Genomic DNA, 18,644 nt, shown 5'->3' with positions numbered 1-18,644 from the left:
CAGCTTGTATCATATACAGGTTTCCAAGCAGAACTCAGCGTGTGGCTAGATTGTTGGGTCTCAGAGGTAGACTTCAATTTTCCACTCTGCTATAGAAGCTTGCTGGTGGCTTTGGACTGGTCACTCACTCTTAGCCTAACCTAACCGGGATGCTGTGAGGATAAAACAGGTGAGGAGAATAATGGAAGCTGCTTTTAGTCCCCAGTGAGGAGAAAAGGAGGCATAAAGTAAAATCAGAAAGCACCAATTATGAATGATGTGCACATATGTTAATTGCAGCTTCCTCTTGCAAAATATGTTAGCAGGCCACTGCTTCCGTTTCTTCTATCAGCAGAAAGTGCAAGTTTATATATATGCCTATAGTATTAATGAGTGGCAAATTCAAAGCAGTCTATGACGCAAACCTGAAAGTTAGTGTTTCTAAGTTCCTCATTTTCCTGTTGAGCTCCCAGTGGACCACGCAAAAGTGCTACAGCAACAATACTTTTAAAGGAGCCTGAAACCAAACTTCACTTTCTAGAATTTGAATAGTACTGCCCCTACATGTTAAACCCAGGCTCTTCTCCCAACATGAAGTGAGCAGTGACTTGTGAAAGCACTACTGGACTTTTGTCCTTTTCTGCTGCTACAGACTAACAGGGCTACCCATCTTGATCGATCCCAACATGTGTTCAACATGATGCTCTTTATGTTACTGTACAGACCAATAAGGCTGCTATACACTAGCATACCTCTTTTTTTTGCTTCTGCTACCATTTCATCATATTCTTGTCTGTGACGTAAAGCCTCTTCTACAGATTTGGCAGGTAGATTCCTGAAAACAAAATTTAAGTAAATATAGGGGTGGCTGAAGCAAATTTAAGATTTAATTTCCTGTACAAAGAAACAGCTTTTGGTTCAACAATTCTTCCTCGCTGAAGCATTCATGCACGTGCAACTTGGTCAAGGAAAACATTATGCCTAGCCAAAGCTACAAATAAGGAAATATAATGCATTAACCTGTATTACACAGCAAAAGGTACATTTACTAACAACCAGTTATCAGTTTTATAAAACTAACAGCCTCCCCAAAAGAATCCTGAGATCTCTGAGTTAGTGATCTCAAGTTTGTGTTTACTATACTTCAGGCTAATCAGTCGAGTTTTATAACACCAGTATGAGCAGGTTAAGTCATTTTCAAACTGTGAAAAAGTCACTTTCATTGCCCAGTCTGACTTTTGGGGCTCACTTTGCAGTGATATTAAAAAAAATACGACGTCAATATTGTAACTCTGCTCCAAATGACTACTAAAATAGAACATCAAGGAAACTAGAAACTTCTATTATGATAAGTTTACAAAAGTTATCCCACTATATTTATGTCTTCTCTCAAACTAGGAAAAAGGAAGAAAATATATGTCCTTCCTTTTAAAAATTTGTATGAGTTTACCATTAGGTCTACAAGTTGAAAAATACTTTGTTATATCTATTTTTATGTCTACATCTGAGCAATGTGAACAATAAAGTTATGCTCTTAACCACAGTGTGCCCTTTGCTTGCTGAAAATCAAGCAGTAATTTGCTAAGCATCCCAATACATCCTGTCAGAGCCAGTTTGGGGTAGTGGTTAAGAGTGGTGGATTCCAATCTGGAAAACCTGGTTTGACTCCCTACTCCTCCTCCACATGCAACCAGCAGGGATCTTAAGTCAGTCACAATTCTTTCAAAGCTGTCCTCTCAAGTGTAGCTCTCTCAGAGCTCTCTCAGCCCCACCTACCTCACAAGGTGTCTGCCATGGGAGAGGAAGGGAAGGAAGAAGAAGTAGACAGTAGATTTATGCACCCTGCTCTTCTCTCTGAATCAGAGTCTCAGAGTAGTTTACAATCTCCTTTATCTTCTTCCCCCACAACAGACACCCTGTGAGGTAGGTGTGGCTGAGAGAGCTACACAGAAGCTGCCCTTTCAAGGACAAACTTTGTGAGAGCTATGGATAACCAAAGGCCATTCCAGCAGCTGCAAATGGAAGAGTGGGGAATCAAACCCGGTTCTGCCAGGTAAGAGTCCACGCACTTAACCACTACACCAAACTGGCTCTCAAGAAGACTGTAAGCCGCTCTGAGACTCCAAATGAAGGGTGGGACATAAATCCAATCTCCTAATCTTCATTTGTTTTGATACAAAATGATTTTTAGAAGAATTCACATTTACTTACGATGGCCGATCCTCCAAAATAAGAGCAGTGGTTGAAAGTGGCTCAAATTCAAAGTGCCTTCGTCTTGTTGCTTGGGGTACAGGTTTAGATGCTTTTCCTGTCCTTGCTTCATATTCCTAAAAAATGCAATTGTACACTTACAGCACTCTGTTTAGTTCAATTAAAAACTAGAAGCATCATATAAGTACTGGTAGCAACCAAGCAGTAGTAATTTGAGACTCAGGAGTGAAAGATATTGCATTTGATGTGTGTGAGCACATATGCACTTTTGGCCAACATAACCTTAGGTGATTTAGTGCGTGAAGAAAACAAAAAGGTGAAAATTCAGGGAGCACATGGGGAAATATACACTATCTACTGAATGAGATTCTGACTTCTGAATCTTAATAGCCAAAATCTTGTAATGTCAGAACATGCTGGGTCTAATTCTGCTATCTTGTTGCTAATGAAATAAAGATTGATTGATTAATCCTGCAATCCAATGATCAACTCAGATGTGAATGTAGCAGCCTTATTAAATAAAAAAACAAAAATAAAGCTATGTGTTTTTATCTCATCAGTACACACAGCCAAGCTGACTGAAAATGAATCATAGAGTTGGAAAGGACCTCCAGGGTCATCTAGTCCAATGAAGCTAAACATTAATCAGGATAGTGTCCCAAACACTGAACAACAACAGCAACAACGAAACCCAGTTTAAGATGTTCATCTCAAACAACTGCTTGAGAGAGGTTTTGCAGGAAATCCTGCCCTAAAAATCTGGCCAGTCATTAATGGAAGATGCTCAGGGCAACATTATCAAAAATAGTTTTTAAAATGCCAAGATATTTAGAACACCTTTGAAATCCAAAGGCAAATTGTGGAGAGCAACCAGTTGAATACCACTGGAAAACATGCTTGCTTTTAAAAGACTGGATTAGCTTTTATGACTACTATAGATACTACACACTCAGGAGCACAAGGTAAACACACCAGTTTCCCCCTTAAAAATAGCTCCGCTTTTTTTTTTTTTTTTTAACTTTTCCTTCACTTTAAAGAAACTGCCTGTAAACCATCTGGGACTATTTTATCCTGTTTACTGAAAAGTTATTGCATAATAGGCTTGAGTATTTCATAGTACTATTATAATGTGATGTCATCTTTTAATTTTTAGTATAGCTAAGAACTGTTTTAGACCTGCTAGCATTCACAGAATCAGAAGAAGATGCAGCAAGCTGATGGTCTCACAAGCGAAGAATGCTGGGTTTTGGTCCTAAAGTACAAAACAGCACTTCATTTGACGCATCAATTAACAGAATCTATTGTGGCACCTCATCAGTTACAATTAGAATACATAAAAGTAAGAGGTTATCTACCACCCGCAATGACAGTGATATAGGGGCTGCAGCATACCTTGGCTTCAAGCCACACTAGTGTGGCTGTTACTTTAGAGAAGGATGCTGAAATCTGCTTCTATTAATAGACATTCCAACAACAGAAGGGAAAGACAAGCCCTTACTGCCTTATTCTATTTTACAGCAGGTGAATTCTATTGACAGAAGCTGCATTGAAGATTTTTTCCAGTAACTATTACTTAGAGTGCTAAATTATATACTCTAACACTCTAAGCCAAATAAGTCTACTTAAGCCAAATGATTCTACTTAAACTAGTGAGATTTAGTTCTGCAGAATGTGTCTGAAGAGAATTCCCCATAATGGAGCATTTTTTTAAAAAAAATTACACTGCAATTCTAAATTAGTAATTGCCATTGCCAGTGGCAATCCAGAATCTGCAAAGCAAGCAACTCTGCATGACAGGATCACTGAAGAATGAGCAGGATTCCTTACATGGAAACACTAAGTAAAAGATGGACATTTCATTTTTCTGAAAGTTAACATGGCATGCAAGCAGCTATCCAGAGAATTCTTCTCAAAAGTAAGGTACTGGATCCCCAGCTAAATTTTCCACAAGGGGAGACCTTCCTTCAATTTCTGCCAGTTCACTGACTGAAGTGCATTCTGTCAGTGAAAAATTTAGCTGGGATCCAACCCAATGAATTATTTTTTATTCAGACTGGGGGGACAGGAACCCAAGTTGCTAATGAACGTAAGATCCAGATACGGGTGGCCAAACTTGTTTAACATAAGAGCCACAAAGAATAAATGTCAGATGCTTGAGAGCCACAAGACAGGAAGGCAAATAGATGGGGGAAGAGAGGTGAAAAGAAAGCAACTTTAATTTTAAATGCATTTTCCAAGCCACCGGCTGGATTGCCTTGAAGAAGTGATTTAAAGAGGAAATGCCTTCACCAAGCTGGGCTGTGGGGGCTTTGAGGGCCACAAAATATGCGTGAAAGAGCCATATGTGGCTCCCGAGCCACATTTTGGCCACCCCTGCTCTAGATTAAAGCTTGCCAATTTCATCAGCATAGCTAGAACTGTACAGTGGTAGAGAGGAAAAAAATGGTGCCAAGGTAATCTAAATTCTGCTTGATTAATTCCGTTTAAATTAACATGCAGAGCTGAAGTCTTGCCTCATGACCACTACAGACCTCTTCCGCCTCACTTTAATTTAAGATATTTCTCATGGGAATGCCCATAATATTTATAAGATCACATGCACAGCCACAAGGGGCTAGAGGCCAGTTTTAGCATTTCTTTTTTAAAAATTATCAGGCTACCAAATTCTCTGTGCCTTCAACTGATTATGCACAGTTTTCATTACAGCAATATTGAATAGGTAATTCAGTGCTGGCTGGCATGAGTGCCACTGCCTTAAACACAGTAATTTCAGCAAACTGCTGCCTTCTACAAGATAGAAAATCAAAAGACCACTGTTTTGGAAATTATTTCCCTCTCTCAGTACCAGAATGCATTAAGGGCAAGGAAGAGATGCAAAACTCTGGAACACTAATACTCATTGTTTACTTTGTGTACATGTGACTGAAACAGAAAGAAAGCCTGTTCAAATGCTCTGCAACTGAGCATCATTGAACGTTTCAGACCACCGACAATTCTAAGTGTATTAGTTAAAGACAAATCATAGGCAGTAAAACCAGTCAAAACACAGAAAATACCAGATGATCTGAGTGATCATCAGCTGCCTATACAGCATAATCTCAAGCTGCACTGTTTGACAACACTAGTTTGAATACCCAAGTTGGGGTCCCCAGTCTTTTCAATGGCTGCTGCTGGAGGTGAAGCCAACCACAGTATGCCAGGATAATAATTAACTCTTGATAATAATCTTCAACATTTCAGGCAGAAATTCTGTTTAATAGGATGCTTTTTAAAATGAACGTATTAATAAAAATATTTTCTTGCATATACAGAGTAACTTAGTCCCTGGATGTGGCAGCCCAATGGTTAAGAAGAAGCTGGCTGAAGCTGAATCCATCCAAGGCAGAGGTCATGTGGCTAGGACAGACTGAAATGCTAGCTGAAGGATCACTCCCTAGACTTGATGGTGTCCAGCTTGACAGCTGTAGACTCTGTAAAGAGCCTTGGGGTGCGGTTGGAGTCTGTGCTTATCATCAGTTAAAACAAGTGTCCATGGTAGCATGGTCAGCATTTTTTCACCTCCAGATGACCTTGGGCCAGACCTTGCCACATTGATCCATGCAACCATCACTTCCAGACTGGACTACTGCAATTTGCTCTACATAGGGCTACCCCTGAAAATGTTTCAGAAACTGCAGGTAGTCCAGAATGCAGCAACCAGGTTGCTGACTGGAACATCATGGTCAGCTCATACTACTCCAATTCTGGAGCAGCTGCACTGGCTACCAGTTAGTCACCATATCCAATTCAAGGTGTTGGTGTTAATCTTTAAAGCCATTAATGGTCTAGGTAGGATTCTCATATCTATGGGACTGCCTCTCCCATTACAACCGCCTGTGTTCCCTTTTGGTCATCGTCTAGGGGTTGCTTGCAGGTGCCTAGCCCCAGGATGGCTCAGTTAGCAGTCTCCAGGGAAATGGCCTTTTCAGGTGGCCCTTGCTCTGTGGAATGCACTCTTGGATGACACACATGCCCTGTTTCCACAGGGCACGCAAAGCTGAATTATTAATTTGGAGGGTAACCATATGTTTGGGCTATTTTAACGGTGGTATGGTGACAGCCATGTATTTTCATATTAATACTTTAATGCTAGACATATGGACCTATGAAGCTGCCTTATACTGAATCAGACCCTTGGTCCATCAAAGTCAGTATTGTCTACTCAGACTGGCAGCAGCTCTCCAGGGTCTCAAGCTGAGGTTTTTCACACCTATTTGCCTGGACCCTTTTTTGGAGATGCCAGGGATTGAACCTGGGACCTTCTGCTTATCAAGCAGATGCTCTACCACTGAGCCACCATCCCTCCCCCAATGTTTAATATTTGTTTTTAAGGTGGGGGTTTGCCTTATTGGTTTTAATGCTGTAAGCTGCTGCAAGATCCTTAAGGTGAGTGGTGACTAAAAAGAGAGGAAGGATCTTATGCTGTGGCAGCAGCTGTTGCTGAAGCATCAGATTCTATCAGTATTGGTACTGAGATCAGGCTACATCTTCCCAATGCATGTAACACAGATCCTGAAGGTCACCTGCCTCTTTTCCATACTTGACATATCTACTGGGCTAAACTCCAGTTTAATGAGGCTATACCCATGGCCAGCATAACTGCTACACAAGGTTGTTTAAAATTGGCAGCTGAGGAGAATGAAGAAGTATCCTAATGTCCTGCAGTTAGACTTAAATAAGAAATTGTTTTTATTCATTGGTATCTGATACTTTTACATATTCCTGGAGTGGTGCGAGGGAGCACCGAGATTCTTCTAACCTGATTTTAGGTGCTCAGGAAACCACACATTGAGTTTTCCAGCTCTGCCTGCTCTCATTGATAGTTTCACTTCTTTCATTAATAAATACAGCTGCTACTATTCATAATAGATACCTTGAGAGCTGAGAAAAGCACAGAATGAAGAAAGACTGCATCGTATCTGTCATTATCTGGTACATATCAAGAGAAGTCACTACACTATGCCATTCCCTAGAACACAGACTCCATGTTCTAGAATCACATAACTAAAAATATGCAAGGGGCCTACAGACCATCCAGTCCACCTCCTTGAGCAATACAGGACAAGTTAAAGCATCCCTTACAAATGGTCACTCAGCCCTCAATTAAAATTCACCAAGGAAGGAAAATCCAACACAACCCTCGACAACCTATTCTAACTTTCTTTCCTAAAAAAAACAAATGCACAAGAGGCTTCCTGGTAAACTGGGCAAAAGGAAAAAAGATAGAAATGTACAGTGCTGGATTCGTGAAGTGTTGTATTTAGGGTTGCCAGTCCCTAGGTCACAGCAGGGATCCCCCACCAGCACCACCACGGTTTTTCGGGCTTCTGCCCATTCCAGTTAGTAATGATGTTGCTGGACATACCCAATGTGATGACATCACCCCAAAGTGATATCATCATGCTGGGAACATCACACAGGGATGCTTTGGTTTGAAGGGAAAATTCTATGGTTTGAAACTGGTTTTGCCATGAAGTTTTGCACCAGAACATTGCCACACGACATCCCTGATGTGGTGCCATCATTTCCAGATTATGTCATCACATTGGGGACATCCCAGAACAGCCCAGATCCCTCCGGCACAACAAGGGGACTTGGCAGCCTTAGTTGTATTCAGGACACATAAGTCAAACTATTCATCGCTCCTGAGGGACTGAAAGATCAGAAAGACAATTCTTCCTCACTATAAACAGATAAAGACTCCATATCCAAAGATTATAGTAGCTACTCAAATGCAAAGCACTTTTTCCCAAAGGTATGCCATTAGAAAAAGGGGAAGTCATCTCACATTCATATACAAGTTATAGTTAGATCAAATAAAATGCGTTTTGTGTATAATGTTTTTAAGGTGGTCATCTTGTATTCGGGGTTGTCTTCCTTATGAATAAATGTAGCAATTCAGTTTATTTAGGGATCTGTATCAGAGAGAGGGAAGAGTTGCTAGCACAGTAGCAAAATATGTGCCCCTTGCCCAGCTGGCAAGGAGTTTTAAGATGGGATGCCATCAATATGCTGATGACCCAGCTGTATCTGCTAATGGGTGACCAGCCAGATGTTGTCCCAGCAATTCTGGATGAGGGGCTGGAGGCTTTGGTGGGATGGTTAAAACACAGCTGGCTGAGACTGAATCTTGCTAAAACAAGAGGTTCTGTGGCTGGGTAGGGAGGATTCAGATTTAGGGTGCTGACTCCTGGCCTTTGACAACATACCCTTAATACACTGATACCAATTGTCAAGAGCCTGGGTGTGATTCCGGATGCCCCCTTATCAATGGAGGCCAGATCACAAATGTTGCCAGAGTGGCGTTCTTTCAGCTACTCCAGGTTATGCAACTGGCTCCCTACATGTCCTGCCCTGCCCTAGCCACAGTACTCCATGCAAGACACCTACAAATTAGACTACTGTAACTCACTCTACATAGGGCTATTCTTGAGACTGAACCAGTAACTCCAACTGGTCCAGAATGCAGCGGCGCAGGTCCATATAGGGATCCTGCTAACTGCACATATTCGGCCTGCGCTGTGTGCGTGCTGCACTAGCTTCCAGTGTAGTACTGGATCAGGTTCATGGTTTTGGGGCTTACCTTCAAGGCCCTTAACAGTCTGGGATCCATGTATCTCTGGGACTGTCTCTCCTGGAAGAACATTACACTCTGCAGGTAAGAACTTGCTTGTGGTCCCCAGCCAGAGAGATATCCAGCTGTCCTTGACCTGGGTTGGGGCTTTTAGTGCCCTGGCCCCAACCTGATGGAGCTCTATGACCAGTAACATCTGTGCCCTGAGGAATTTAATGCAGTTTTGCAGGGCCTGTAAGGCAGTGTTGTTCCACCAGGTGTTTTGCTGAGGACAGTGATGGCATGCATCTGGCTGGCACTCTTACCCCTGACCATCTTCTGCAAGGCAGTAGCACAACAAGAAGTTTCTGATTGCCATCTAATTAAACTGACTAGTGTAATTTTATTGTAATTTTAAAGTTTTAATTTTATATTAGCATGAATATGGTTGTTTATTTTTCATTGCATACTGCCCCGAGCCCTTTTTACAGGGAAGGGCAAAGATAAATAAGATAATAGAGATGATAGACACATAAAAGCAAAACAGTGGCTATCAATGTGAGCCATTTTAGAAGCAAAAATTCTGCTTCTTAAAAAGCCTTTTAACAGAGATGGTTAAAAAGTACAGTTACCTCAGGAAAAGAGTTGGAAACAGAGGAAGATATAACAGCAAGTCTATCAATATTTCTCACTTTGTCTAGATAAAGGGTATTTTGATCCCTCTAATGACTAAGAAATCACTAGGGCACAGCATGCCATCCTTGCTTCTATGAACAAAAAAAAATGGCAAAATGTAATCAATTCCTTCGTTTTTCATTAGCTATGTAAGATTATCCAGGATTTGCCTTATTCATCCTTGCCTCAAGTTAACAAGGCAGAAAACGAACACAGATAAAGCCAAGTATCTGAAGATAAACCCTAACACAACAAACATAGAAAGCAGAATAGTTTATGGCAGCATACACCTACCAACGTATACTTTAACAAATTCCTAATTCTGCTATTACGGTTTGTGAGTCTCCAGGAGAAGTAATTCTTCCCCATACATTGCTAACAGCCTCACCCCCAGGGCTTTTTTTGAGCAGGAATGCACAGGAATGCAGTTCCAGCTGGCTTGGTGTCAGGGGGTCTAGCCTAACATGCAAATGAGCACCTACTGGGCTTTTTCTACAAAAAAACCCTGTGTGAAGCAATAGTTGTGTCAGGTGTGGCCTAATATGCAAATGAGTTCCTGCTGGGCTACTTTCTATTCACACACTACTTTCTATTCAACAGTACTATCAAATGAATAATTAAAGACTACGATGTAAACCTAAACATAGTTACACCATTCTAAATCCATTGAAGTAAATGAGCTCAGAAGAGTTTAACTCTGTTTAGGATTCTACTGTAAGAACAGCTACTGGTTTATGATCAAATAAAGTATAAAAGTATAAACTACTTGAAGAGTTAGTCTAGCCTAACCCCATCATTAGGCTGAAATCAATGGGCATAGACTGGAGAAATTCTGCAAAGGACTGCATTGTCTACAAGAAATTAGCTAAGAAATTCTGAAAGCCAGTTTCTTGATTACATATCAGTGGCGGACTGGCCAGGGTGTCAGCTTGCCTGATGGCAAGTGGGCCCCCTTAAATATTAGACAATATGTTAATTTTGATGCCTGTTTTGATGCCTGTTAATGTCCTTTTAGTAGCTTGAAATATAATAGAAGTTCCATTATTATTACTGTAATGCAACTAAAATTTACATTGTATTTAGGGTTGCCAGCCTCCAGGTGGGGCATGGAGAGCTTCCGCTTTTACAACTGATCTCCAGCTGGCAGAGATTAGCTCCCCTGGAGAAAATGCAATCTGTATTTACATTTAGTATCTACTGCATACTGCCAGTAAAACATACAATATATGTACACTGTAATTACTAAAAATATATGTACATTTTGCAAAAAGTTTTAATTGTACCTTTTTCCACTTATATATTTTTTAAAAAAATTATTTATTTCTTATAAAAAATTAATGATAGCCTTATAGTTGTGGCTGGGCCCCCTTTGTCTCCTTGCAACCAATATTTTTAGACCCAATCTGCCACTGTTACATATTACTTTATATTGAACTGAACAACACTGATGTAATTTGTTGTACTTCCATCAAGCAAAATTAGAGTCCAGTATCAATTGTTATCTTTAATTTCTATTTATTTGAGGAAATGTGCTTACGAAAGCTCAAACCTTGAAAAAACTTTATTGGTCTTTAAAAGTGCCACTCTATTCTATTGTTTCAGATCAACATGGCTACCCACCTCAATTTCCCTTCAAGCAAGTCAGATCCCAGCTTTGGAAAGTAATTTTTCTAACTTTGTTGTTTACTATCTATAAGCAATACAAGGCTTCTTAAAAGGGCAACTGAATTTACTTAGAAACAGCTTAACTTTCATAAAATATTTAATGCTCTCTATAAGGACATTGTTGTGGCAGAGAAAGAAGGTGGTGGCCAGGCCTTAGAGAAGTAGAAGAGCCAGATTTGATAAAATATGGAGGGAATAGAACATGCTTGTTATGGTCAAGAGAAGACATGTTTTGGGTTCACAACTGGCCTTCATATCTTCTTCACAAACTAAATTAAGTTGCATCTCTGCTGAAGTTTAACTGTGCCATTGTTCACCTTCATCCATTTGGAGGCAGCATTAAAATTATCTAATTTTAGCACGCAGCTAGAGACAGTACATTGGGTCTGGCCATAATTTTCACTGATGGAAGTGATTTCTGTCAGTACAACTTTCTAGTCCTTCTCACTTCACTGCAGCCCAAAATGCTCCTGTGGTGACCCTAAGATACAGCATGCAGGTGAACTGGAGGCCTGCAGTAGCAGGAAATAATCAGCAAAAATCACACCTTTTTCATTAGTGAAAATTTATTTATGGATCCAAACCAGTGGGTTACATCCTACCATTCTCCTAGGCTAAAATCAGCATGTTCCTCCAGTGTAGGAAGCTTTCCACTGAAAGAAAGGACATAAAAAGGTAGTCCCCCCCCCCCCCCCGCAAGCAGCAGTCGTTTCCGACTCTGGGGTGACATCGAATGACGACATTTTCACGGCAGACTTTTTATCGGGTGATGTACTACTGTTAGCTGAACAGCAGAATACATGATCTAATGAAACTACTGTACATTTGTGCTATATAGCTAAATAACCTTTGCCCAGCATGCACAAAGATCTCAGAGGCTGAAACCTGAAGAGAACAAAGATGAATATTAGGTTCAAGCATATCTGGACTACACTGTTGTAAACTTAAATGAAGAAAGTGAAAAATTAATCCACACCAATGTATCAAACTAACAAGGGCTATGAATAAAACTTGTTTTTCAATGACATAATGAGTTAGTACTGTTAACTATGCTATGTGATATACTGTCCATTTCAATGACTGCTAAGAAAATTCCATGCATGGAGCAGAATGCAATAGAAAAAAATATTAAATTTCATACCCCTGTGTTTAATAGATTGAGTGTAGATACTGATGCAACACTGCCAGAACTTTCATCCTAATGAGAGAAACAGAATTAAATCCTTAGACACATAACATAGTCATTAATATTAAGCAAAATACATGCAAAGGCTTAGATTCTATTTGATGGTTTATCTGCAGCAACTGCCATCTTTTGCTTTTTCAAATATACTGGTATAAAAATCAGAAAAACCCCTAAATGATGACAAATAGCAGCCCAAATTCTAACATTTATGTTAGAAAGCAAATTAAGCAAGCGGAAAATTTAACCACTGCAGTCCACGAGGTTACCACCAAACATTTTAGATGTTCACAGAAAGGTTCCGGCTGTACCTTTTGAGCATTCACACAAGCAGCACACATGCTGAGAGAAGATTCATGTATGAGCTTTAGGATAAAAAAAAATTATATCTGCCTTTCCTAACAATTTACAGCAGTGTGCCCTAAAGCTTTTCTAGTCTTGTGTACTCTTTATTTCACTCTGCTTTCGCAGATAACTATCTTTCGTGCCCAGTTCTGAATGTATGTTCTCTTATCAAAAACAGTATCGCTTAAACTAGTGACCAACTGTGTTAATGGTTTTCACCACACTTTTAGCAAGATAAGAACAGTTAAAAGATATTTTAATGTGCCAGTTTAAAGGTTTTTATTTGTCCAGGCCTCCAGAAGAATCCAGGTGACTCTGAAGTGTTCTTTGGCTGAAAGTTCATTGTTACTATACAGGTGGATCCAATCCTATCCCACCATGCCACTGAGCAAAGTTTATTAAGGTATTTATACTCCACTTCTGACTTTTGCTGAAGTTTCTTCCTCCAAGTTAGGTGGTTCTCCCATTGAAGGGGGAGCCCCTTAAATTGGAGGAAGGAATCTGGAGGACAGTTGTATGCATCCTGCTATTATAAGTTCTTTTTATTTTGGCTTCTAAAGTGTTTTGGAGGGCTAGATAAGATGCAGCAGAAGTTTTAACAAGCACCTGTACTCCATACAGGAAAAAGCTAATTCTCAAAAACTCTATAAGCAAGTTTTATATGAGGAATAAGCATTTTCTCACTGGGTATGTAGTAGGCTGTTCAAGCAGGTAACTGGAATAATGTAAAGTACACAAGCCATTTAAGCCAATTAACTGAATAAGTAATACCTAAAACCATATAAATCAGTGGAACTATTTGTTGTGAGATTTACAACATTCAAGGAAAGTCACAGGATCAATTATAATATTCAAAACACTGTAAATAGAAGCTGTGAGAAAAAGGCCTCAGTGGGCCAAGTGGATTTGGGAAGTGGGATTTAAAAACAAACACCATGCCATATCGAAAGATACTTTTGAAAGTTCCTTAATTTCCAAGGTTGATGCTAGAGGCACTAAATCCAAAGCCAATTTGCTACTACCCCTTCTGTTCCTATAACTAATGGTATCCAGCTGCTTTTGAATCAGTTTCTCAGTATAAAAGAGGAAGTCAGAAAAGCAGAGATTGCTACTGAAGAAGCTAAATTCTGCATACAAAAAAAAAAAGCTATACAGAGATATTGTTAGCACTTTAAGAGAAAGGGCAGTGGTGAGCAAAGAACTAAGCAGAAAAAGCTTGGAAACAGAAAGAGGAAGAAGAATTGCTGATTTCAGGATTGCAATTATTTTCCTTCCCCCAACAGGGGAAGAGTTAGAAGCTCTGAAGCAACACTAAATTCTTACAACAGGACAAAAAAACCTTACAAATTTTCTGGCCAAACAGCATTTTTGTTCATGCTAATGATATGAAGTTACAATGACCAGTTGCCATTTAAAAAAAAAACAAACCCAAAAATATAAGTACAAATTAATAACTCTTCTAGATTAGGGTTGCCAGGTTCCCCCCTAGCCACTGGCAAGAGATGTGCCAAAGCATTTAATGCAACATATATTCCTTCTATTAGCATGCATCCAACCTTGTAGTTATAAAGGGCACAAGCCTTTCAAAGAAGGCTCTGATTTCTTGTGGCTCTCCCTCCTACTGTTGACCTTCACTTTCCCTCGAGTGGTCTGACCCCCAGGAACAAAATTTCAGGGGACACAGGGAGAAGTGAGGCCTGTATATCATTGGATACACACCACTGAAATAACTTACTGGGCTCATGCATGGTGATTGTGCTGGGCCAGTGAAACTTTGCAGATTTTCCACTGCATATTAAACTACTTTTGGAAAACCCTATTAAGAACAGACTGCTATACGGGGGTGGGGGGTGTACACAGAGAAAGGGAAACTGCTCTTCAAGTCAAATAAATCTAGATCTCTCATGGGATGAGATTTCATAGTTCTTTGGACCCTGCAAAAAGTGACATGAATATGGCTAGACTTTTGATACAATGAAATTTTGGCAGCTTTGCTTGTAAATGGATATAGTGTGAGTCACAGTTTTTAATCAACACTGCAGCTGTAGCTCTTCCTAAATGACCATCATTCTACCAGGAAACTCTTTATATTTCATGGAGGATTCTTACGGTTTCATTCACATCTGCCAAAACAGAAAACTGGTTTTTAGAAGATGAATTCACCTTATCCCTCAGAAACATAAGACTAAGTATAAATCAGAGAGAGAGTTAGTAAGGAGTACACCCCATATCCAAAAGCAAGAAATCCAAGTTTTCTGCCATCATTGTGAATTGCTTCAACAACAAATGTGTCAATTAAAAACAGGCATTTAGAAAAATGCAGGTATTTAACCAACACATACTTAAATCAAAAGACCTATTTAAAGAAGAAGAAGATGAAGAAGATATTGGATTTATATCCCGCCCTCCACTCCGAAGAGTCTCAGAGCGGATCACAATCTCTTTTATCTTCCTCCCCTACAACAGACACCCTGTGAGGTGGGTGGGGCTGGAGAGGGCTCTCACAGCAGCTGCCCTTTCAAGGACAACCTCTGCCAGAGCTATGGCTGACCCAAGGCCATTCCAGCAGGTGCAAGTGGAGGAGTGGGGAATCAAACCCGGTTCTCCCAGATAAGAGTCTGCACACTTAACCACTACACCAAACTAAAACATAGATCTATTTCTCTATAACTAAAGTAAACAAAAAAGTTCATTATGTGTAAAGACAAATGCTCTTTACAACCTATATTCCAACAACAGTTGGTGGAAAAGGCTAGGCTACTTGTGATGGACCACAGATTCAATAACAAAGTTAGACAAAACTGCTAAATACGCCTACAATATGCTGTCATCAACACCTAGAATAATCCATTACACATTTATGATTTCACGTCATCTATTTTCTATCCACATTTTTATTTTATGCCATACTGCAAACATATTGACTAAATTATGCTTACTTATCGTCTCAAGAGGCTTGCTTAATCACACAAGAAAATGAGATCACAGTATGAAGCCAAATTGAGTTTCTGACTTTGTTGCAGCAGCAAGAATTCAGCAGAAGGAAATACGGTTCTGAATTTAGAACATATAGAAACAGAGAATTCCTCTCTTTTCCTAAAAGGTGAGAGCCCACCCTAGAACACACCAATGCCCCCTCCCTTCAGAAAGCTCACAAGAACTGTGCCTAAAAGGCTAGTGTTAATCCTATGTGACTGGTTTCTATTAGTAGTAGTCAGTTGCTCTATTCAACAAAGGGCAAGTTTATTTAATGCCCTGGTCCAGGATGCATCTGTAATACCCAGCACCGCATCACTGATCAGGGGATGACTATACCACAAATACTGCTTTGACAAGCTTTAAATGATTACTGCTATGGTGATTAGGGGAATCAGAAATTAGTCAGACTGTTCACTGACAGAGATATGAACGTCAAATGGTAATTACTGACATCACTTTCAAATCTGGGCTAATGCTTCATATCAGCCATTACTTTATCTATTCTGAACTGTGATAACTAACATAAGAAACTCCTTGCAGTAGAGCAATTTCTGAGCTACTTTATAGTATGGGAGACATTTATACCTTGACCTGGAATATAATCAAGATCTTCTTTATATTTTCAGTGAAGTTATTTAATCAACTCCTTTCAATAAACTGCAAGTGTGCACTGGACCATTTCTGTCTGAAGCTGATGTAGGAAACCAGAGTTAAGAATGCAAGATCTGACTGTGCATTTAGTTCTAGAGAAATGCTGACACAAAGTTCTTTTTTTTTTAAAAGTAACACTTTAAAAGAGAAACAAGTGTCAAAGTTTAGATATAAATCCAGCAAAAGAATTTTGGCCTTTTAAATGACCTGATATTAAGATTTCTTAAAGCTTTAGAGAATTATTTCCTTCCAAATAGAGAGAATTGTTTTGTGGAATTATTTTCACTCTACAGCAGGGGTGTCTGGCCCACAGGCCTCATCTGGCCACAGGGCTCCAATCAGGCCCAGCAGCAACCGGCCATCATCTGCTTTCTTTTCCCTTGCCTGCTTCCTTTGGTCGCCATTTTTCCGTTTCTCCATGCAATGCAGTCAAGCCAAGCAGCCTCTTGCACTTTCCCTCTTCCTGCCTACCTCTCCCAAAGGGAGGAGGAGGGAGGAGGAGCCTTAGTCAATGGAGCAGCTTAGCTTTGTAGCTCTGCTGTGTGATTAAGTTTGCCAGGCTCAATTAATCACACTGCAGAGCTACTAAGACAAGCTTCTCTTCCTTCTAGTGGTTGAGGCTCCTCCCCCTCCTCGTCTCCTGGGGAAGGAGAGAAAGATGGAGAGTCTTGCCCAATTCCCTTGATCCTACTGGAGAGATAAAGAAAACAGCAGTAAGACCAGCAACGTTTTATTCAAGGCATGAGTTTTTGCTTTGCTACAGAGAGACAGTGTGTGCGTTTTGTTGGGCTTGTTATGGGTGTAACTGAGTTTGCCTCCCCCTTTATTCACGCTGTCATGATCCAGTCTTTCTAAACAGGAAAGCATGCAAACTGTTTAGAAGAGGAATAACAAGCCGGGATTAGACTGAGAGTGTGTGTCCTGAACAACTTTACCCAGCACATTTCCTTTGATTTTTCTTTCACATTTTCCTTTGGTTGACTTAGACTTCCCAGATAGTAGGCTGATACTGACCACTATACATGGCCATCTTTCTATTCCGATATGCCTCATAGGAGCTGTGGTAATTTCTGTGGGGAAGATTATAGATTTGTAGACAAACACATAGCCCTCAGTCTGTGTCATATTGCCTTCACATGTTCTTCACCAACACACAAAGCAACTTATGTACAAAAGCTCACAATACTCAGCCATTTCATGTTTTCCTCTGGGTCTTAGGATCAAAGGATTGACCATGAGATTTCTGTAATGAATGTCAATAAATTAAAAGTAGGTTTGCAACTTACAGATGCACACCTGAACAACATACTCAAAACTGCTACAGCTCAGACAGTGTCTACAGTTTTTGATGCAATAATTCAGAGCAAGAGATGTCAGTTATCAGAGTGTGTTAAACAAAATATTGCAAGCATGCTAATGTTTTAAGAATGTTTTATGTAAAAAAATATTTAATTGTGTTTGTCTGTGCCCTTTATAAAGTTTATATCTGTGTTACCTGGCATTAATTTTATGACACACATGGCCCTGTCCACCAAGGTCTCACTTATGTCAGATCTGGCTCTCATAAACTGCTCTGCTGTGTTGTGATTCTGTTCATACACCCAAATACATTTACCACCTCATGACTGCATCATCCAGCATTTGAATGGGGCATCACAGATCAACACTAACCATCCTGCTTTTGAAAAAAAGCTTAAGTGGATTTTGATTCTTTAAAAATAGCCTGGTTTAACCCCAAGCAAAAAGCTGTATTAAAGCTTACACATTAATACAGATGTACAAACATCTGTATTAAAGCCTACAAATAATTTGTTAACTGAAAGATGACTAAAACATGAAGTAAAATACTGCCTTTTTATTTACACGACAGAATCACAGGGAATAACATCTGACTTCTGAAGTTAAGTAATGAAGAAAATATCCTTAGGGGACCTAGGAACAAGGAGATCTCAGGATCTGCAAATCACTTAAGTCTGTGATTCCATTCTGAATTAATTTTTACTCAGCATTAAATAACATTTTGTTCAATGGGACTGGATCACAAGTGTACATAGGATTGTAGCCTTAGGATTCATATCAGTGACTTACCACCAACGTTCCCTCTAAGCTGTGGAGTCTTATGAGCAAAAATTCTACTTCATGAGCTACTGGCATTAAAGTTGTGAGCTACTGCATAAATTAGTTTGCTCTGGGACCATTTTTTCTGAACGAAGACAAAAATGTATGATCTGGAGGTTAAAAAACTGAGCTAGCTCACACTAACTCATCTTAGAGGGAACACTGCTTACCACAATATCCTCTAAGGTTAAATGTAAGTCAATTATCTTCAGTACTATGATCAAAAATTAATTTTACATTGGGAAA

General features: G+C 39.8%; 1 protein-coding gene and 1 non-coding gene across 3 annotated transcripts in view; both read right to left on the bottom strand.

The window, feature by feature from the left end:
* The window catches only part of TBC1D12 (TBC1 domain family member 12), a 55,934-nt gene that overhangs the window by 15,448 nt on the left and 21,842 nt on the right, over positions 1-18,644 (bottom strand). The window contains exons 3-5 of one of the 2 annotated variants that reach the window (XM_060241317.1): positions 12,264-12,320; positions 2,191-2,306; positions 732-814 (exon numbers count right to left, since the gene is read on the bottom strand). In XM_060241317.1, coding sequence (XP_060097300.1) covers positions 732-814; positions 2,191-2,306; positions 12,264-12,320 — 256 coding nt within the window. The remainder of the gene's footprint in view (positions 1-731; positions 815-2,190; positions 2,307-12,263; positions 12,321-18,644) is intronic. The other variant, XM_060241318.1, reaches the window with a different exon arrangement.
* Positions 6,461-6,535, bottom strand: TRNAI-GAU (transfer RNA isoleucine (anticodon GAU)). Its single transcript has one exon. It is a non-coding gene; the product is annotated as a tRNA-Ile (tRNA).

This window comes from Heteronotia binoei, chromosome 6 (assembly GCF_032191835.1).
Source record: "Heteronotia binoei isolate CCM8104 ecotype False Entrance Well chromosome 6, APGP_CSIRO_Hbin_v1, whole genome shotgun sequence".
NCBI classification, from domain to species: domain Eukaryota; kingdom Metazoa; phylum Chordata; class Lepidosauria; order Squamata; family Gekkonidae; genus Heteronotia; species Heteronotia binoei.
The sequence above is the reverse complement of the archived record's forward strand: the minus strand, read 5'-3'. Positions and strand labels throughout refer to the sequence as shown.